Source organism: Colletotrichum higginsianum, chromosome 9 (assembly GCF_001672515.1).
Source record: "Colletotrichum higginsianum IMI 349063 chromosome 9, whole genome shotgun sequence".
NCBI lineage: Eukaryota > Fungi > Ascomycota > Sordariomycetes > Glomerellales > Glomerellaceae > Colletotrichum > Colletotrichum higginsianum.
In genome coordinates, this window is record NC_030961.1 from 3678172 (window position 1) to 3698760 (window position 20589).

General features: G+C 55.3%; 7 protein-coding genes across 7 annotated transcripts; 5 read left to right on the forward strand and 2 right to left on the reverse strand.

Annotated features, from left to right (window-relative positions):
• Positions 1-300: 300 nt before the first annotated feature.
• Positions 301-2339, reverse strand: CH63R_13323 (Transmembrane amino acid transporter; the record flags this gene model as incomplete). The annotated part of the gene is made up of 9 exons (XM_018308297.1): positions 301-575; positions 622-678; positions 730-1025; positions 1080-1498; positions 1554-1562; positions 1605-1752; positions 1811-1902; positions 1960-1995; positions 2064-2339. 9 exons carry the CDS (start codon positions 2337-2339, stop codon positions 301-303), a joined length of 1608 nt encoding a protein of 535 aa, XP_018152714.1.
• A 2668-nt stretch (positions 2340-5007) lies between these two features.
• CH63R_13324 (Importin 13) lies at positions 5008-6285 on the reverse strand (the record flags this gene model as incomplete). Its single annotated transcript, XM_018308298.1, has 1 exon — positions 5008-6285. One exon carries the CDS (start codon positions 6283-6285, stop codon positions 5008-5010), a length of 1278 nt encoding a protein of 425 aa, XP_018152715.1.
• A 2188-nt stretch (positions 6286-8473) lies between these two features.
• On the forward strand, positions 8474-9587 carry CH63R_13325 (Fatty acid hydroxylase; the record flags this gene model as incomplete). Its single annotated transcript, XM_018308299.1, has 3 exons — positions 8474-8487; positions 8539-8794; positions 8940-9587. The coding sequence occupies 3 exons, from the start codon at positions 8474-8476 to the stop codon at positions 9585-9587; spliced, it is 918 nt and encodes a 305-aa protein (XP_018152716.1).
• A 3465-nt stretch (positions 9588-13052) lies between these two features.
• CH63R_13326 (Siderophore biosynthesis protein) lies at positions 13053-13757 on the forward strand (the record flags this gene model as incomplete). The annotated part of the gene is made up of 2 exons (XM_018308300.1): positions 13053-13626; positions 13690-13757. The coding sequence occupies 2 exons, from the start codon at positions 13053-13055 to the stop codon at positions 13755-13757; spliced, it is 642 nt and encodes a 213-aa protein (XP_018152717.1).
• Positions 13758-14192: 435 nt separating this feature from the next.
• Positions 14193-15015, forward strand: CH63R_13327 (FAD binding domain-containing protein; the record flags this gene model as incomplete). The annotated part of the gene is made up of 2 exons (XM_018308301.1): positions 14193-14600; positions 14671-15015. The coding sequence occupies 2 exons, from the start codon at positions 14193-14195 to the stop codon at positions 15013-15015; spliced, it is 753 nt and encodes a 250-aa protein (XP_018152718.1).
• A 1336-nt stretch (positions 15016-16351) lies between these two features.
• On the forward strand, positions 16352-18364 carry CH63R_13328 (ABC transporter; the record flags this gene model as incomplete). Its single annotated transcript, XM_018308302.1, has 1 exon — positions 16352-18364. One exon carries the CDS (start codon positions 16352-16354, stop codon positions 18362-18364), a length of 2013 nt encoding a protein of 670 aa, XP_018152719.1.
• Positions 18365-19683: 1319 nt separating this feature from the next.
• On the forward strand, positions 19684-20414 carry CH63R_13329 (uncharacterized protein; the record flags this gene model as incomplete). The annotated part of the gene is made up of 3 exons (XM_018308303.1): positions 19684-19867; positions 19933-20252; positions 20313-20414. 3 exons carry the CDS (start codon positions 19684-19686, stop codon positions 20412-20414), a joined length of 606 nt encoding a protein of 201 aa, XP_018152720.1.
• Between the last annotated feature and the right edge of the window lie 175 nt (positions 20415-20589).

The following is a 20589-nucleotide window of genomic DNA, read 5'->3' on the forward strand; positions in this document are numbered from 1 at the left end:
AAGACCCGCGCATGCTAGAACTCATGCTTGCGCTGCCTCCTACAGAGTAGAATTTATAACCTGTAAACGGGACATTATACTTACTTTTACTAGGTTTAAGTGGATGTGTTACAAAGGTGTAGCGCATTTGCGCTATGTTTCTGTGTATTTGTTGTTTCAACAATAGAGAAACACTAATGGTATCATTGTTTTCTTTCTTAGATTATGCCGGGCCTGCCTAGTCCCTTGTGTTTTCTCTGAACAAGCAAACGCGTAACGACAGCATTATGTACGCCAATGGTCTCAGTTCTGGCGGCCATTTCATAGCCCGTTGGACGCACAACCAAAAGGCTTTCCGACGGTACCCGCCCGAAACTCTTTGATAATACCCTCGACACTGGCGTATGTTCCCGCCGTAAGGAAAAGGAGACCGGTGAGAATGATAATGATGTTGAGAGCCATCGAGGCCCAGTCAACAAGTTTGTTCCCCCTGGGAATCCCGGCGCGGGCGTCGGCGCTTCGCATGCGGAAATAGGCCACGCCCCAAAAGACGAAGCCGAAGAAGGAGTCAAACAGGGAGGACATGAGGGAGAGAACTGAGACGGGTTAGCAGAGACCTCGAGAGCGATGGGGCCGACTTACGAGACGAGAAGAAGGGAATCAGCTCGGCAATAAGGAAGGCCAACAGCCAAAGCGCCACTGTTGATGTGTGTTAGTTGGGCTCACCAAACCAAGTTGGTCAAGACTCACAAAGAATAGTGGCCCACGAGCCCCAGCCAACAATGGTGTGCTCGTGCAAGTGCTTCGTTCCCTTGAATAGGCGGAAGAAGAGGAAGCGAGCCGAGACACTGGCGTACAACACACCGAGGAAAACCAGAGTCGGGATCATGAAAGAGAAGGAGACCTTCTTGTAGACATCCTCGAGGGAACCAAAAGCCGGGGCGGTCATGTACTGGTTGCCGACGAAGGCGTAGACGACAGCTCCAACAATGCTGAAAACGATGATCTCGCCAATGGTGACGGCCCAGAGAGCCTTGGGGAAATCGCTGCAACGCATCGTCAGCACATTTTTGCGTCAATCAGCAAAACATAATCCCTACCGAGGATCTTTCATCTCGGCGATGAAACTAGGCAGCGTGATCTGGCCGATGAAGGTGTAGCTAATGTTCAAAAACGCATTCATTCCGGAGACGAACGTGGTCGAGGCCAGCGGGAGGGCCGTGACGATGGGGTTGCCGCCCGTCTTGGTGACGCCATTGTCGCCCACGTAGGTGGATCGGGGGTCGTATCCGGCGGGATGGGACTGGATGCCGGCGAAGATGGTTGCCAGGAGCACCGAGATGAAGGTGAAGACGGCCGAGGCTGTGCCAGCCTTGGACAACGAGTTGAAGGTGCGGGGCAGCGAGCAGACCCAGCAGATGATGGTGACGACGATGGAGAAGACGACGGTTCGGCAGACGACGGGGTCGGACTCGGTCATCGTGTTAAGATACTTGGCGCCAACGAGGACGTGAAGAGCCTGCGCAGTTATCAGCATGGGAATTGGAGTAATCAGAGTGAGTGGTCTGACGAACCTGAATGAACTATGAAAGAGTCAGCAAGATTTCAATTTGACGGCTAGACACGAGGGAACGACTCACAGTGTTGTTCAGGATAAACATAACGGCGGTGGCATACCACGCCCATTTCTTGCCCCAGAAGAGCATCTGACCAATGTCGCAAACGTCGCGGACTTCGGGATGCCTCAAACAGAATTGCCAAAGGACCAAAGACCTGTGGGCCAATGTCAGTAACTGGCCCTGTTTATATGAGTGCACGATAGAAGACATACGTGTATAGGACAATGAGGGCGATGACGGCGGTGAGGATGAGTCCGGGAACGAGGCCAAGAATACTGTACGACCACGGGAAGCTCATGATGGCCTAAAATCGTCAGCGTTGTATCCTATTCGCAGGCGACGAAGACGCAGCAATACTCACAAGGCAGATGTACTCGGAAAAGAGCAAACCGGCGGTCTATAACCCCCCATTGGGTGTGATTAGCAAGCATATCGGCGTATTCGAGAGGCGCAATGCAGGCCAACCTTTTGCCAGCTGCACGTCCGGTACTTGATGGCATGGCCATCTTCCTCGGCCAGCTGCTTCCCGAGGATGGCGTCCGGGTTCTCCTCGCTGTCGGAAGTGTCTCCCAGGCCCTCGCGGCGCGGTGCTATGCGAGGGCCGACCTTTGTCTTGCGGCCGCCGAACCAGGCGCTTAGGCCGGTCGTGCCGCCCGTCTCGACATCGGCGCGGGCAAAGGCGAGCTCGGAGGTGCCCTTATCGCTCGTGGCGGGCTCGGGTTGGCGCAGGTCCTTGTCCATGGCGCGCGAAACAGGCGAGTCGCGATCAGTCCGATGCGTCGTCAGGGACTCGAGCGGGGGGGGGGGGGGGTCCTTTGGTCGGATTTGGCGATGGTGTGTCGTAGTTGGCGTATCAATGTTCGTTTGAAGGCCGGTGCGCGCGTCGAGAAGTGACGAAGTGATGCGATGGCGCAATGCGCAATGCTACGACGACGACGACGATGCGACGGGGGAGGGGTCACAGACGCAGTCTCGCAGCGGAGGGGAGAGGGGAGAAGAAGAAAAAGAAGACGAAGAAGGGATGGAGATCAGGGCGAGAGGAGGTGAGACAAGAGAAAGATCGGAACAAGACTCGACTCTCGGACGCAAGACGGATGGATGTTTGATGTTTGGAGAGGAAGCGCAACCATGTGGGACGTGCGAGTTTATGAGGAGGAGCAGATTCGGCAGAGGGACGGATAGAAGATGGGAAAGAAGACGCGAACAGGGTCATGCAAGTTGATCCCCAGCAGTTGCAAGCGCAAAGAACGCTCCAAGTTGGACTTGAACTTGGACGAACTTGGGACGCGGGTTCCTTGCGAGTCAAACTATCAACCGGCCAGACCAGGGAGGGGGGAAGGAGGAGGAGGTGGAAGCGATGAGAGTGACACCTGAGCCTACAGGTACCTATAAGATCGAGACAATGACCGGCAAGAGCAAGGAGATGCAATTCCCATGTACAGGTGCCGTGCTGTGTACATGGACTAGGAACTACATCCTGTAAAAGTAGACATACGCTTTTGTCTTTTCCCATGATCGACTCAAGCATGGCAGAGTCGGGGGTTCTCCGCCAGAGATTGCGATATCCGCCAACAAGCGGGCTCGTTCGGTCAGAGATTTTACGGGCTTTTCCACGGCCATTGTCCTCTGTCACTGGCTGGACGAGAGGGTGGTAGAGGCCGAGGGAGTGAAAGGGTCTCACGCAGGTGGTCTAGCCGAGCACGTCATCGGCGAGAAACGGGGGATGGCGTCGTCGTCGTCGTCGTCGTCGCCGTCGTTCGTTCTCTGGACTGGGATTCGGAAGAGACCCCGGCAAAACAACTTGCAGTACTAGTGCGCGTCGAAGGGGCAAACTTCTGATGCGTGTGGCGGACGCGCCGTCAACAAGTCGCCGTTGAAGGCTGAAGGAATAGTGGTTGTTCGGCGTATCATTTAGGCTTAAACGGCCAAAAAAAACAATCCATAGTTGGCTTGTGAGTCCAAGACCAAGAGCCAACTGCCATTGCCGTGTAGACGGACTCGTTCAAGAGCCAATTGTCTTTGTCCTACATCGCAGTCCGTCCACAGACAGAAGATTAACAAAAAGGACAAGCATTCGGAGGATGCGCCACCAGAAAAGCTTGCTCATGCTAGTGACGTCGAAGCCCCCCCCCCTCTTCTGAGTCTCCCCCACCGCCCCGTCAGCATTTCGGGGATTTGTGCCAGCGCCAAGTAGCGCCGCTGGGAGTCAAGAGATGGCCAAGAGATGAGGCACACGGGGCGGGTGAGCTTGGCAGGGCGGGTGTCTGTAGCGCGTGTCTTATGCTATCAGGACAGTCTAACAGTCAGTACCTTCTCGAGAGAACTTGGACAACATCTGGGGTCTGCTTGTGAAGAAAGGCTACCCGACACTGTCGTGTTACAAGCCCGTCTTTCCTAGACTTCCACCGTCCCGAGTCACCAGTGTAGCCTGTAGCTGTAGCCTGTAGCCTGTAATCGCAGTTATGCCGGTGGCCACCCAGCAGCGTCACCACCGTACCAGTGACTTTGAAGAGACTTCGAGCTGGAAACTGCCCCATCTCTCGGCAGCCCTAGCTTCTTTAGCTCGGCGGCGGACCCAGGATGCTGCATGACGGGGCACTGGACCATCCCTGGCGGGGAGCTGTACCTGTAGGCTGTAGCCGTGTTGGAACTTGGGACAGTCCCAAGGTCAAGGTGTACACTCCAATACTCGCTATGTACACCGACAGTAACACGGATGGCTGAGATTTGACACCCAGTGACTCTCGATGTACGGATGAGGCGGTTGGATAACTCGGTTGAGTACACAGCCAGTAAAGACGGGCTTGACACATGGAAACACAAAACACGCGTTGGCATGTCAGCATGTTCCCCCCGCCGTTGGCCGTCAGTTTCTAAGCTCTCTCTCAAGCAAGTGTGGGTGAAGTCTGATTGGCGTACATTAAGGCCAATCGTTCGGAACACGGCCGTGAAATGTCTTAACTCTCTCCGGGAGCATGGGCCGAGGAGAGGATTGCGCCATCGGTATTTGAAATTGCATCAGGACGAGGAGTCCCGAGCCAGCGGGATGGGTTTATGGTTACTTCTTGCTCCTTTTTTTCTTTTCCATTTTCCATTTTTATTTATTTCAAAACTCCAACTTGTTGATTATGTGATAACGGCAGGGTTCCGTTGGTCCCCGAGTTCTCTGTCTTCGTCTGACTCTGTCAATGTTCTCCATCTGCGGGCATGCCGCACATGCAGAGTGTCACTCGACGTCATCTGCAACTATAGATACATATCCATACACACACACACACACACACACACACACACACACACACACACACATGCCGTGTTTGCGCCGTCCAAAATGCAAAGTGCTCGCATGCGGGGGAAAACATAGCAAAATCGACAGGACTCCCCCTCCTTGACCCAGATCACACCCTCCCTACACCTGCGTCTCGTCCCAGTCGGACCATCTCCGAATCACCTCGTCCACGGCACCGATGCCCTTCTTGGACGTCTGCACCTCGAACCACTCGCGGTGCACCTGGTTGCACCCGGCGCAGGTGATGGGCCCCGCGTGAAGCCCCATGCCCGAGAGCTCAATGTGGATGAGCCGCTCGACGCGGTGGACGTGCGGCGTCATGCGCGGCTGCTCGCCCGACGCCGCGCTCGCCCCCGGTATGTACGGGTAGTACCGCAGCACCTCGATCTCGTACGAGCACTGCTTTGTCCACTGCTGCATGCGCCGCTGCACGTTGGCCGCACGCCCGATCTTGATGAGCATCTTGTTGTCCGCCGACGCGCCGCCGTTGGCCTTGGCAAACGCCGACACCACGTCGCTCGACCGCCGCTGCCGACCGCCGCCCCGCGCCGGCGAGGGGGGCGCGAGGAGGGACCTCGCCTCTTGCAGCGGCGCCGCCTCCTTCTTGGACGTCGGCGTGATCCAGAACATGTAAATGTAGCCCGGCTCCTCGGAACTGCCGTACGGCCGTGCCAGTTCGGCCATCAGCGCCGAGGCCGTCTGCGGATCCGTCGTCGGCGGAATGAGGGACAGGTACTGCGCCGTCTGTGACGTCGACAGCGGCTGCGGCGACGGCTGCGAGCTCTTTCGGGAGTGGCTCGACGTGCTCGCTGTCGGGCGGCCGCCGTTCGAGGGGGACAGGAGCTGGCTCGAGGGTCGAGGCACAGCTGCAGAGCCGCCGTTCTGCACCGGTCGCGGCTGGGGCCGGGGCGCGGGCTGGGACTCCTCCTGGACCTCGTCGATGGGGATCGTGAAGCAGAAGCAGAAGTGCAGCTGCTTCTCCTTCTTTGGCGGGCGGGAATGCGCGGCCGGCGGCTTCGAGGTCGCCGGGTGCGGTCTCCCGCCGCTTGGGCGTCCCCCCTGTGGTCGCTTTTGCTTCTTGCTCAGGTTCGACCCGATGTCTACGAGGCCGAGGCGGTCGGCGAGGGTATCGATGCTCGTGCGCTCTTCCAAGACGGGCCTACCGGACATCCTAGGCCCGGGGCTCGACTGGGCAGAGCGGCTGGCGGCCTGGTCCTTATGGTGGTGACAATAGAGCGACTCTTCCTTGAGCGTCGGCGAGAGGGCCTTGCCCTTGGCGGGCGTGACGGGGTTGCGGCATAGGTTGCCAGAGCCCGTCAAGCCCTTGCAGGTTGTTTTCGGGTTTTTGGAGTCGGAGCGCTCGAGGCGGTCTTCGGGAGTGTTGGCGATGTAGCCCATTGTTCGTACCGTTCGTCGGTCAGTCCGTCGTTCCGTCGGATGTCGATCGAGCAATACTGTAATTATTCGCGAACGGCCGGCTGCGTGGTCTCGTCGTATCGAGACGACCTGGAAAGAGGGTGGAGAAGGCTCAAATACGTTAGCGACGCCAAGGAAACGTCGCGTCAAACGAGGTAGCGACTGGTGATTCAGAGGAGTCGTGACGGGGTCGTTGTGACGAAGCCGTCGCAGCGAAGCGACTCACGATTCAAGCTTGATGTTTGGGTGAGTGAATCAAGCCTGAACCCCCCGAACGACCAGATGATGCAAGAACAGCAGCGATAGCAGCAGCTGCAGCAGCAGCAGCAAGAACAGGTTTACCGCTCAAAACACCCATGGAATAGCTGCTCATCTCGACGGAGGCCCATGTCGCGAGGTGGGCGCGGACCTGACGAGACGGGGAAACCGACTGGGCGAGGCTGGGTCCCGACGGGGTCAGACCGCCAGAGAACAGGGCATCGGGGCCTGTAAGCCTCTGAGAAGCTGCCCCTGTCGATGTCGTGTCGTCTTTGGGTATGGAGCGTATCCGTATGGTGGGGAGGCGAGCTGTTGGCGCCAGGACTGTGACTCGGACTCGGCCATGTCGAGATGTGGCTGGGGACAATGGTGGATAGGAAGACTGCCTAAGGCTGAGAAATGTGGTGGCTGGTTGTGGCTGGTTGTGGCTGACATAAAAGTGGCTGAGCGAAGCTGTGGCTGCACTCCATAGCCACAAGTACGTGTGGCTTGGCCTCTCCCCTCTGTCTATAAGCCACATTCTCCCGTCCAGCTCCACTCCACCAAGAATTGCATCGCCGTCCCTGTAATTCCGCCTCGTCTGGTGTCATTTCCTCAACGCGACAACAGCAACAACAACACAGCCATCCATGATGGCCCAGAAGCTTGGTACACGAAGTCCGTCCGAGATAGCATCCTTTCCCGGAACCAGATGCGTCTCGGTGTGTTCGAGGCTCTAACGACGAATATGGCCTACCTGCAACGGCTCGATGCATGTTAAGGCTGGCTCTACCGTTGCGGATGGAGCACCCAGTGACCGGCGCGTGTCTGTCGCCGTATGTGGCGTGACGGGACCCCGAACAGCGTGCCAGAGACCGGAGCGGACAGCTTATTACGGACCAGCCAGCTTGACTTGCCGAGCGGATTCATCAAGTCCGGCCGAAAAGGTCATGCAATAGTCCTGTGTTGTCCAAACCCTCCATGCGCCACAGAGCTGCCCAGGCTGCATTCAGTTGAAGTCCTCCACCACCACAGCTAAACCGCTTTGTCAGGCTTTCAATTCGGCAGGTTTCTTCCCTTCACGCTTCACGAAGAAACAATTCGTGCTTTCTCGCCACGCCATAGACATGGACAAACCCAACAGCACAGGTGAACCACACGCCAGCAAGGCTCAGAGATGTCATGCCCTACGGATTTAGGCGACAGGCTACGCACAGCTGCCCCTGAGCCCGGTAATCTCGGGGCCCACGACGCGGCGAGCAGAATCACACCACAAGCAGACCATCGGCAAGTGGATCACCCGGGGTGGAGCAGACTGGGACTACGGGGGCAATCTGTGCCTCTTGGGGCTCTTTCAGCTCAACAGGAACGGCTCCGAGCCCGTCCTTTTCCTTTTCCAATCTTGTGAGCCCAGTTGCGGTGTTTGAGAGGCAATGAGACGAACCCCCAAGGCGATCCGATCAGTTGCCGCCTCCGGATTCGCCAATCTCATTCTGGCCTTCTTTTCGTATTCGGTTTGTTCCTTTTTTTGAAAGTGTTTCCCCAAGGGCCAGAGGGAAGAGAGGCGTGGATTTGAGCTTGGCTTCGGAAACACGCAACTTGTCGTACCACATTCTGAGCGGATGCCGGTGAATTTCCATCGTGCCATCGGCGTCTGCACCCCTGCCCTGCGCCGCCGTTCGAAGAACGATCCAAAGCCCGTCATGTCAAGACAGGTTTGCGTCTCCACTTGGTGCTGAATGATTGTGTATAATTCCACATTGGTCCCCTTTGCCGCTTTCTTGATCCTCTTTTGCGATCCTATTGCTGCCGTCGAATCGTGGGAACGACATCTCATCTTTCATTCAGTTTCTGTCTTGCTTTCAGCCTTGTTCTATCTCCCCGAATATCTCTTCTAATATCTTTCTCCTGCGATTGGGGCCCAACCGATATCATGGCGGCGTTCTGGTAAGTCATCCGCAAACACTCGGTTCAGCACCCGCTCACGCACGACCGCAGGAACTCGACCGTCGTGTTCCCCAATCACACCTCGACCCAGACCTACCTCGGCGTGCTCGACGACGTCAACAAGTACAATGTCCAGCTCAACATCGTCGAACGTCTCTGGGCCGCCTGGTACCTGTGGATGCAGAACGACATCCTCGCCACCGGCATCATGACCTTTGTCATGCACGAGGTCGTCTACTTTGGCCGCAGTTTGCCGTGGATCATCATCGACGCGATCCCTTACTTCCGCAGGTGGAAGCTTCAACAGGTGAGCCTTTCCCTCCACTCTCCGCCCCCCATCTTGGATGAGCTGCGAATCGGGAGGCTGCATACATGCTTATGCCGCTCCTTGCCACCCAACTCCCTCATCAGTCCCTCGATCGTTGCCATTCAGTCACTGACCCCCTCCGCAGCAAAAGATCCCGACCTGGAAAGAACAGTTCGAATGCGCCGCCCTCGTCCTCTTCAGCCACTTCACCGTCGAGCTCCCACAGATCTGGCTCTTTCACCCCATCGCCACCTGGTGCGGTCTCGACTACGCCGTGCCCTTCCCTCCCTGGTGGAAGATGGCCTACCAGATCGCCGTCTTCTTCGTCCTCGAAGACACATGGCACTATTGGGTGCACCGCGGCGCCCACTGGCCGCCGCTGTACAAGGCCGTCCACAAGATGCACCACTACTACTCGGCGCCCTTTGGCATGACGGCCGAGTACGCCTCCCCGATCGAGGTCATGTTCCTCGGCCTTGGCACCGTCGGCTCGCCCGTCCTCTGGGTTCTCATCACCAAGGACCTGCACCTGTTCACCATGTACATGTGGATCGTCCTACGCCTGTTCCAGGCCATCGATAGCCACTCGGGCTACGACTTCCCCTGGTCCTTGCGGCACTTCCTCCCCTTTTGGGCCGGCGCCAGTCACCACGATGTCCACCACGAAAAGTTCATCGGCAACTATGCTTCGAGCTTCACCTGGTGGGACTGGCTCATGGATACCGAGGCCGGCGCCGAAGCCCACCAACGCCGGCGCGAGAAGAGGCTGGCCAAAGCCAAGAAGGCTCAGTGATGGGAGAAGAAGATGGGAGGAGGAACACCTCGACCAAGGGTTTTCCCTGCTGGACTCAATATCTGTGTACGTGGAGTGGTGGGAAACCGTCGGAAAATGAAGCCGGCCGCGCATTCTTTCTTTTACGGCCGGCACAACGACCTCGTATTATGATGAATTGTAATCGGACTGGACTTGCTGCGAAGCCTGCGTCGACTCGTTTGGCGTTGTACATATTTATTCTAATGAACACCCATTAATGACCCCAGCCACCGGGTCCTCGAAGGGTGTTTGCTTGACAGTGTTTCAAGCAAACCACTGTATCTCGTGCCGCATGCATCAATGCCGCTCGCTCTGTGGGCTTCGGATAGCGATTGTCTACAGGCAACAACAATCGTAGCCCCTTTGGAGCCTGGAGGGGCCTGGAGAAGCCTGCGAGAAACCCATCGCACCCCCTCAGGCTGCATAGACATACCCAAGGTACCGACGAGTCACAGACACAGTGGGTTCATAATGCTGTTTGTAGGCGGAAAGGCAATCGCACTGCGTTGTACTGCGTTGCAGGCGTGTTCCACGAATCACGATGCCCTTGGTTCAACGGCGGCCGGCAGGCAAGGCTTGATAGACTAGGCCTCACTGCTCTTGGGTCTCGGAATCGGGGTTCTACAACTCGAGTCAAGAGACTCCTACGGTATCGTCAACTTGATGCCCGGTGTCTGTTTTGAGATAAGTCAGACTACCCACTTTTCGGCACCCCCCCCATTTCGGCACCCCAAAAATGAAGCTATTCCCATCATACTCGTCGACTTCAATTAATCATTGACTTCTTCTAGATGCAACAACAATACAGCTTTCAGCTTCACTAGGGTATTCAGAGTCGCTGGATTCGGCTGCATCATCCTCTTTTTCCCCAGCCTTAAGTTGCGCCTGCTGGATGTCTTTGATGTTGGCGAACTTAGTGTTAGGATCCAGCTGGACTGCCCTTCTTTTCCTTACTGCAGTATTGGTGACTTGGGCCTGCAGAAGCTCCAGTTTCTGCTGGGTATTTGCCAGCTCATATGCCTGCTCGCTGAAGCCTTTTTTTACCTTCCTGAATAGAAGGCGTTGAGTAAAGGCATCATTCTCCAGCTCTGTGAATAGCTTCAACTGCCCAGCTAGATCCTTCATCTTCCTTGGCGTCGACCATGCCACTGCAGATGACGCAGATACCCATCCTTCAGCTTCCTTGCCTCCAGACTGCCCTTTGCTGACCTGATCAGATGATCCTGATGCTGCTGGTGTTGATGGGAGCAGTAGGGAGCTCATCAGAGGCTTCGCCATAGAGACAGGCCATAACCCTGTCCATTTCCAACCACTTCTAATGTTCTGCATCGTCATACCTGCAGTACGAGCCTTCTGATAACAGCCTATAAAGTTCCTCTTGCCTACAACAGTTGAATCATTCCACTGACCAAGGTATCCAAGCTCCTTCCTATAGGCTGCCTTGACAGGGCTGAAGACTGACTGATCAAGTGGCTGGAGGACATGGGAGGTATGTGGCGGTAAGAACAATAGATGGATGTTGTTTATATAGCATAACCACATAAAGTCAGTCGTTGTATGACTCCCATGTCCATCCATGATCAGCAGCCTGACCTCCTTGCCCTGAGGAAGAGTCTGAGGGATGAAGACCTTCTGCAGCCATTCAACTGCAGTGGCATCTGAAGTCCATCCATTCTCCGTTGCAGTGAATTGCCATCCTTCATAAGGGCCAAGGTCTAGAGGAAACCACTGCTGCTGGACTGCCTTGCCCTTATAGATAACGAGGGGATTCAGAACATGGCCCAGGGCAGAGATGCATTCGATGATGGATACCCATGCCCTTGATCCAGGCTGTTTCTTACGTACAGACTTCGTCTCAGACATGCCCAGCACCAGCCCATTAGATCCCTGGCCCTCAAGGATACCAGTCTCATCCATGTTGTATCTATTAGCTGGTTTGATGCTGGTGATCTCTGGTATGGCGAGTAGTTTGAACCAGTCCCTGATGACCTCAGTAGATGCCCCATTAACACGCCTAGAATCGATAGGGCGACTTCTCTGGACCTTGACTGATGGATTCCTCTTCAAGAAGGCTTGGATCCAGCCTTTTCCTATAGGCTCTGTATCCCCCATGGCATGGAGGATCCTTTCTGCGAATAGCCTCACTTGCAGATGGGTTGGGGCAACACCAAGGGCATGCTGAATGCGAACCCATTCAGCCAGTTTAGCCTCCTGACTAACAGAAAGTCTCTGCAGGTCAGAAAAGGCAATTGACCTTGGTTGAGTGCCCTTAATCCGATACTGAAGTGTTGATCTTGGGATGCCATACACCTGACCAGCCCTCTTAATGGGCATGCCGTTGGTTATTGCGTCAAGGGCCTGATTGACTTCATCTTCGGTATACTGGCCCATAAGGTCGAAAAGAAGCTCTGAGGAAAAAATGAGGTTATTCGCATAAGTATAGAAAATGTTGTTGATGTTGAAAGTTGAGGGGTATGTTCTGGTGATGAGGCATTTGAGGCATTTTTGGGGTGCCGAAATGGGGGGGGTGCCGAAAAGTGGGTAGTCTGACTTACAACAAACGAGGATTACTTCGGATATTCCTGGACATCCAAGGGCACCTGACACTTCACTACAAATACTCACCTACCTTAGGGCATGGTTAGACTCTGCCAGGCCTAGACCCCCAAGTATCACGATCATCGTGATCTTCGACCGCGTCCTGAGCCAGCGAGTGGTGAGCGGGGAAACAGTAACGGCAAGCAGCAGAGAGATCCTCGGACACTAAGCCCCTCAGCGATAATCGAACGGGCATGGCGACAATCCAGGTTGCCGTCGGTGACACAAGGGATGAGGCCTGATATTGAAGCTGGCAAACCTCTCCTCATTCTCGAGCAGACAACGAACGGCATTGAGGCCTTTTCATCTTCCAACGACCACCCCCAACGGCGGAAGCAAGGGACCGACGCCTGCATCACCACCTCCGGGATGCGCACCCCAGCACACTCCCGTTCTAGACCATGCCAAGCTTGCCCAAAAGGTGAAATTGAGCGTCAGCCCAAGCTAGTCACGGGCAGCCAAACCCCCCCCTGGTTCTCGATGCAAGGCGACGGATGCATGCAAGCGACGCGCCGTTGTGGCACGCCGTATCCCTATTTAGGCTGCGTCCAGGGGGGTCTGGTAAGATTGGAATTTAGATCTTGGGTAATCATTGGGGAGGGACGGAAAAGAGATCTGGACTCGTCCTGTCAGAGGATCGTGGTATTAAACCCGGCCTGGCACCCCCGGTGATCTTCGAGTCTTGGAATTCTGCTCCTCTCTCAGGCTCTCACGATCATCACTCGCTTTCGCCTCGTCGCCTGGAACCCGGACAAGTCGCTCGCTCTTGCATCACCAACTCACTCGTTCCAACCTCAGCTTCGATATCCCGCAGCCCGTACAACAACAATAACAAGAACAAAAAACATGGCGCGCTACCTTCTCCCCGTCCTGGCCTTCACGGTCGCCGTCCTGGCCAAGACCGACCTGGAGGGCTGCACCTCCTTCACCTCGACCGTCACCGTCAATCCATCGCCGGGCTACGGCAACACTTACGAGACCGTCATCTGGTACGTTCCCGACACGCTCGAGATCTGCGCCGGCGTCGACTGCGGCGGCGGCCGCGCCCCGCCCCGCAAGGTCCCCGGCTGCCCGGCCTACTCCGGCACCGAGACCGTGACCGCGAGCTTCCTCCCCACCAACCCGGCCGCCATCCGGCCCACGGCGACTCCCACGGCGACTCCCACCGCCTTCACCACGGCGCTCGGCGAGACCGATGCCGACAAGGATACGGCGACGACGTCGGCCGCCATCGTGAGCAAGCGGACCAGCACCGTCATCATGATCGTCACGACGACTCTGTCCACGGGCCAGGCGAGCGGCACGAAGCACGCCATCGGGAGCGTCGACCCCACGGACGGCGCGTCGAGAGGCAACGGCACGGCGTCGGCGACGACGAGGGCCACGGTGACTTCCACGATCACGACTACGCCGGCGGCGGGTGGGAGCGGGTCAGAGAGCGGAGCTGCCGGGGCTTCGAGCACAGAGGTCCCGGCCGGGGCAGGGCCGACTGCACGCGCCGGCGTGGCGGCCATTATCGGTGTAGCCGCTGCCGTCGCTGCGTTTGCCTGAGCGGACCGTGATTGGTCTCGAGTCCGAGTAGGAGCGGCTTGAGGGATTCTTGTCAGCGAGACTAGATCCCTTTCCGGCGTAGGGCGATCCTGATCGCATGTACTGTGCTTCGTTTCTGGTGCGGGCGATGATGTCACGCGTCCTCTGGGTGGTGCTGCGCACGACGGCACTCGTGGGACAAACGCCGATTTCTAATTTATCCTTGACATTATTTTCTCCTTAGTCTCTGGGCAGTTCTGTAGGATCACCCGGGGAGGGTTCTCATTGGTGAGCTCTCTGCTCTTGGGTACACGAGCAGCGTAGGGACTGCCAAAGGGCGATCACCAGTTGGGGGGGGGTGAGTTCACATAAGAATAGTCTCATTTCCATCTCGCAAGCTCCTTTTTTCTCCGTCTCTTCCCTCGTTGTTGGTCTTCCATCATATCCATCACAGCCATGTCTAAGCCCACTGTCCTCGTCGTTCACGGCGCGTGGCATACGCCCGCACACTATCAACCCTTCGTCGACGTGCTCGAGGACAAGGGCTACCCATGTGTTGTCCCTAAGCTTCCATCAGGAGACACCCTGACGCCAGCGAGCGCTCCCGAGGATGACATCCGTCTCGTGAGAAAGATAGCCTCGGACCTGACAGAGCAAGGCAAGGAGATCATCGTCCTCGCCCACTCTTACGGCGGAACAGTCTCGACGGAGGCTCTCAGCGGGCTCGGCATCAAAGACAGAGCCGTTGCAGGAAAGTCCGGCGGTGTCCGCTTGCTCGTATACCTTGCCGCCTTCATCGCCGCCGGGGAAGAGTCGCTGGAAGATTTTGCGCCCCCGGGCATGTTCCCCTGGTTACGCCTCAACGTAAATACCCTCCTCGTATCTAGACTTTTCTCCAGGCCACGGAGCGTACGTACCGCTAACCGTGTCATAGGAAGACGAAACTGTGGCCACTTTGGCTCCCCAAGCCAGCGATCTCTTCTACTCAGACGTGCCCAAAGCAGAGCACGAGAAGTGGGCGGGCTTGTGGACTGCGACTCCCGCCGCGTGCTCACAGTATCGCACGAAAAGCTTGGCATACAAGGACATTGACACGGCGTACATCCACACCGAGCAGGATGCTGTGATCTCCGCGGAGGCGCAGCGCGTCTTGGTCGGGAGGGTGAAGGACCTCGGCGTCGAGATCAGGGAGGAGAGCCTGCCGTCTGGCCATTTTCCTTCGCTCAGCATGCCCAAGGAGTTTGCAGACCTTTTCGTTCAACTGATCGGGGATTATTGAAAGCACACGTTGAGCTATACGAGGTGCGGATCACGTAGCCCTAAGTCCCCGACGTGTCGTTAGAGGTGGTTTATGCCTCGTCTGGACATACGAGACAGTTCTTGACACGCTTGAACAACGGCCTGCCTGCCTGCATCAGGTGGCAGGCCTTCTGAACAGCAACAAGTTGTAACCTACCACGTGGTCAGACAATACTAGAGATGAGTCTGAGCAATTATCCAGAAATCGGCCTGCGTGTTTCACGGCGGGACGCGCCAAGAATGGGGCCATTATATTGCTGGGCGTCCGTCCATAAACGGACAGTCTCATCTTGCAGTTTCTGCTGAACGATTCTTGCGGCTTTTCGAAAGGAACGCATTTGAGGATTGTCGTGTCATGTAAGTCATCGTAGCACAGCAAATCATCTAGCGGTTGTTGGATGAGGACCTCCTGAGCTGCGCAAATGCCAATCAAGCCTCCATCTTACAACCCCCAGCGATACCTATGGAGGGTATTCCCATCATGGCTCGAACGGGTGTTACAGGAGAGAGCAACTGCTGCTTAAGTTTGTCAGAAAAGTGGTGACGTTTTCGCCGATGAGTCAGGCCGTTTGTCGGAGCCCACGAAAGTCCAGCGTAAAGGTAACCAAACGGTCACCGGCGTGAGTCAGAGAGAGCCAAGCCTGCCAGCAAGACTAGGGCGGCTTGTAAATACACAGTACTCTGTAGTGCTGTAGTGCCCGAACCCACCAGCACTGGTTAATCTGGCAAGGTAATCCCTCCCGGTCGTTGACTGGTTAAGCACAGTACAGCGACCCCCCCCCCTCCCTGGTTGATTACCGGTTTAAACGATTCAACAGAGCATCAGACTCTACTTTGCCTCGCCTCGAACATTAACGTTGCTCTTGTCATGGCAACACGCCTAGAAATTGGCTAAGCCCTGCACTATGGCTGTGCCCTGGCTACCCTTCTCGGGGTCTCCCTTACAACACTTATCCGGTTTGGTCAAGCAACGCAAAAGTCAGCAGCACGAAGAGCCACAAGCCGTCACACGACCCCATTCAAATTTGCATACTTTCTTCTCATATGCACATACTTAGGAGAGAGGCTGCCCTCGCCGCCATCGGACCGTGTGTCTTCAACAGTAAACAAGCCCATTCTGTCCATCTTTTCTTCTCTGCCCTTGTGTGGTCTGCAATTCTGCTTGGCTGAGACTTGACTCGGCTGCTCTGGGGTTGCCTGCGGTGCCATTTTATTGTTCGGGATACCACTATTCGCCCTTGGCGGCTCTTGAGAGATTCAACACAACGTCAACAACTCTGTCGGTTCTCTGCCAACTTCTTCGGATTGTAGCTGTCATGCTTCTTCTGCCAGGCATCCTTCGTCGTTGGAAATCGGGCAAGCGAAACAGTCAAGACTCCGACGAGAGTCGGCCGTTTCTTCCAGTACATTCCCAAAATGAAGCCGGATGTGCCGACTATGGAACCCAGCAGTGCCACGATGGCCCCTCTACGAATTCCGCCGGCCACATCTTGGAAGACGACGACGATGAGAGCGACTCGGACGATGACGCTAGCATCAAGCGCCGTCGGGCTAAGAGGCTTCGAGAAAAGGGAGGTTGGTGGGGATATCTCAAAGACTTCGCCATATTCATTCCGTTTTTGGTCCCGAAAAAGAATCGAAAAGTCCAGATCTCCATCTTCCTTTGTCTCCTTTGCATCGCTGGCAAGAGAGCGTTGAATATCTTGATACCCCGCCAACTCGGCATTATCACCGACTTGATCATGGAGAAAAAAGTCCCGTATGGGGCTTTGGCAACCTGGTTGCTCTTGAGCTTGCTGAGTGAGGAAGCTGGCGTGGGCTTGGTAGAAGCACTGGCCAAGATTCCCGTCAAGCAGTTTTCATACCGGCAGATCACCAATGCAGCCTTCAGCCATGTCATGAGCCTGCCAATGGAGTTCCACTCCGAGAGGGACTCGGCTGAGGTCATGAAAGCCATCGAGCAAGGCGAGGCTCTCGGCAATTTGTTAGAGACTGCAATCATCGACATTCTTCCCACGATCGTGGACATGGTCATTGCACTGTGGTTTCTCAACTGGAAGTTCAACGCATACGTCTCCCTTGCCATGTTTATGGCATCCGCGGCTTTTATCACGCTAGAGGTCTTCACTTCAAGCTTGAACATCACGAACCGCCGTGCATCAAGCAAAGCCGAAAGAGAAGAGGCACGGATTATGCATCAGGCTGTACAGGGATGGCAGACTGTCTCATATTTCAACATGTTTGGCTTCGAAAAACGCCGATTCGGTCAAGCCGTAAACACCCGACTCGCTGCGAGTACAAAGTTCAGTGTTGGGGACGCTTTTATCCAAGCCCTTCTTGAGATGATGATACCATCAACCTTCTTCGCTCTGGCCAGCCTGGTCTTTTACGAGATTTCTCATGGAAGAGCCTCGGCTGGCGACTTTGTTCTGCTCTTGTCATACTGGGAATACCTGATCTGGCCTCTCAAGCAGCTATCTCACAACTGTCGGTATCTAATGACTGATCTTGTCGACGCCGAACGTCTTCTCGACCTACTACAAACCAAGTCAACCATTGTGGAAAAGGAGAACGCCATGGACCTGCGCACAATCGAGGGTCATGTTTCTTTTGAGAACGTTGGCTTTTCATACGACGGAAGACGGCCCACGCTCCAGAATTTGAGTATCTCTGCTTTACCAGGGGAGACAATTGCCTTGATTGGCGAGACTGGCGCAGGCAAATCATCCATCATGAAACTGCTATTGCGCTTCTACGATGTCACATCGGGACGGATCACGATTGATGGTCACGATCTACGCGACGTCACCATGAGTTCTCTCCGAGAGGCCCTTGGCGTTGTCCCCCAGGATCCGCTACTGTTTAATGCGTCCGTCATACAAAACTTGCGCTACGCGCGACCTTTGGCAACAGACGAGGAGGTATTCGACGCTTGCCGGGCTGCAGCGGTTCATGATACCATTCTCAGGTTCGCAGATGGCTATGAGAGCAAGGTGGGTGAGCAGGGAGTAAAACTGTCTGGAGGAGAGATTCAGCGACTGGCCATCGCGCGAGTGTTTCTGAAGAAGCCACCAATCCTCATACTAGACGAGGCCACAAGTGCCGTCGATACAAAGACAGAAGCAAGCATCCAACATGCTTTAGATGCTTTGAAACGTGGGCGGACGACATTCGTTATTGCTCACAGGCTTTCAACAGTTGTTCACGCGAACAAAATAATAGTCATCCACGGAGGAAGAGTAGCAGAGAGCGGTACACATGAAGAGTTGCTTGCGAGAGGCGGGATATACAAGGACTTGTGGACAAGACAGATTGGTGGTGCGTCATAGGAGAAGTTATTGTTAGTTGGGTTACTACATTTACGCCCCAATGAAGAACACCCATCTATCACTGACCTATGTCAGACCTTTTTCTTCTAATTAGCGCTTGGCTCGTCCAGTCCTAACATAAGGGCCTTCTCTCTGGCAGACCTTCCACAGTGGTTTCTTCAACGTCATTGAATCTCGTAGGTTAGTTAGTAGGAAGTCATCTGTGAGGGCGTCTTCTTCAGGTATCCAGCCTCCTATTTTCATCCGCTAGCGCAAGCCTGCTATCGTGGCCCAAGATATGGTTCGTATTGCGACCAGTTTTTGTTTTAGCCCCAAGTCCCCAGCGTCATTAAATGTAGTTTATGACTCGTCTGGAAACGTAAGACAGTTCTTGCCACACTTAAATAAAGGCCTGCCTGCGTCAGGTGGCAGGCCTCCTAAATAGTATAAGTTGTAACCTACTACGAGGTCAGAGAATACAAGAGATGAGCCTGAACAACTATCCAAGAACTGTGAATTGTGCAGCATAATTTTCCCCTGACAGGGTTTCCTGTTCACCGCCCCAAAATGCAACAACCGAGCCTCGGGGATCTGGGCTCGTGAACAAGGCCCCCAGAGCGAACTCGGCCTACCGTCCAAGGATTGTGCCATCTCTTCCACAAAGCCCTGGGCAGTTTAAACTTTCGGCTGGGTGGGGGGAGCATGAATAACGGATCAGACGAGAGGCCGAGGCCGACACGTCCTCCCCGCCGGGCCGCTCCCCCGGCTCCGCGGCATCAACAATACCTCCACCATCGGAAGCTCCCTAGGTCCCGGATCTGCACAAGTTCTCGGTTTCATATGGATGGTTTGAAGCTTATGACACGTTTACGGGCTGCTACTTACAATGCGGGCCCCCGGAGTAAGTGCCAAGTTAACGTTGAAAATGGAAGCCGACTTTGACTGGCGAATCGGAAGGGGTGGCTGTTGAGTAGCATCCCCTATTCCCTGTTCACATTTTGTCCATTGAATCCCAGCAGACCCTCCGACATCTTGCGTGATGCGTCTGACGGATATCAATGTTATGCCGTAATACCCTGTCAAAGAATTACAGAATGCGCGCTGTGCCGGACTCTCTTGATCACCGGCTGCGCGTCACGGCATTTAGATACCTGATGTAGCAAGAATAGACCGAGGCGGAAATCCATAAAGCATGAACAGTAGGCCCATTGAGTCTTGTATAAAATCGTCAACCCCAAGTTCACAACTCACCACTCAACACCAGAAAATTACACATCATAGAAGCATTCCATCATCCAGCCAATCTTCTTTCCCATCCCACCATATCCTCTTTTGACAAGATGCCTTTCGTCGCCGTTATCACTTCCGAAATCCCCTCCGAGAAGAAGGACGACTTCCTCGGACACTGGCCCCTTATCAAGGGAGGCATCTCAAAGCAGCCTGGTGTTCTGGGCGTTGCGGGAGGTGAAGTCGTCAACGAGAACGGCACGCCCGTGACCGGATTCAAGTTTCTGCAAACCATAAGTGAGACCCCCCCCCCCCCCCCAAGCGCGAATATGAGGATCATGAAGTCTGAACCAATACCGCAGCGTTCAATTCGGAGGCCGACGACAAAGCCTTTTCCGAATCAGCATGGTTCAAGGAGCGCGAGGCACAGCTCAGCATCAGCAACCCTGGCGGCCAGCCACGCATCAAGAAGTTCGAGACCGGACCTGTGCCCAGCGAGAGGCCCAAGGCCTTCACCCAGTTCACGTTCCTCGACGTGGCGGACGAGAGCAAGCACGAGGCGGCGAAGCAGGCTTGGCTCAACCTCGTCGCCGCCCTCGGCCAGTCGGTGCACTATGGCGGCAAGAGTGTTGGTGACGGGCCGAGCACCGGGTTGGGCATCCTGGGCTGGGACAGTGAAGATGTGAGCCAAGTCATTCCTGAAGTTTCTTGCTTGTGATAGATACTGACAGGCTGGCTATAGGAGATTAAAGCGGCGTTCGCGAAGCCCGAGGCCCAGGCTGCTCTGCAGAAGTACCAGAGCTTCGGGGAGGGCGGCAGCGTCCTGGTCAAGCTCGACGTGTGATGCAACCAACTGAGGAGAGAATCTTTCAGAATTTACACGACGATTGGAGTTTATAGAATATGTTCAAGTCCTACTATCGCGCCAAGTTTGTTCTGTAGGCATTCTCGGAAGCTCTCGGCCAAGTCAATTGGAGGATGTTCTTACTGGACCGAGAAACCGTTTATCGACAATAGAT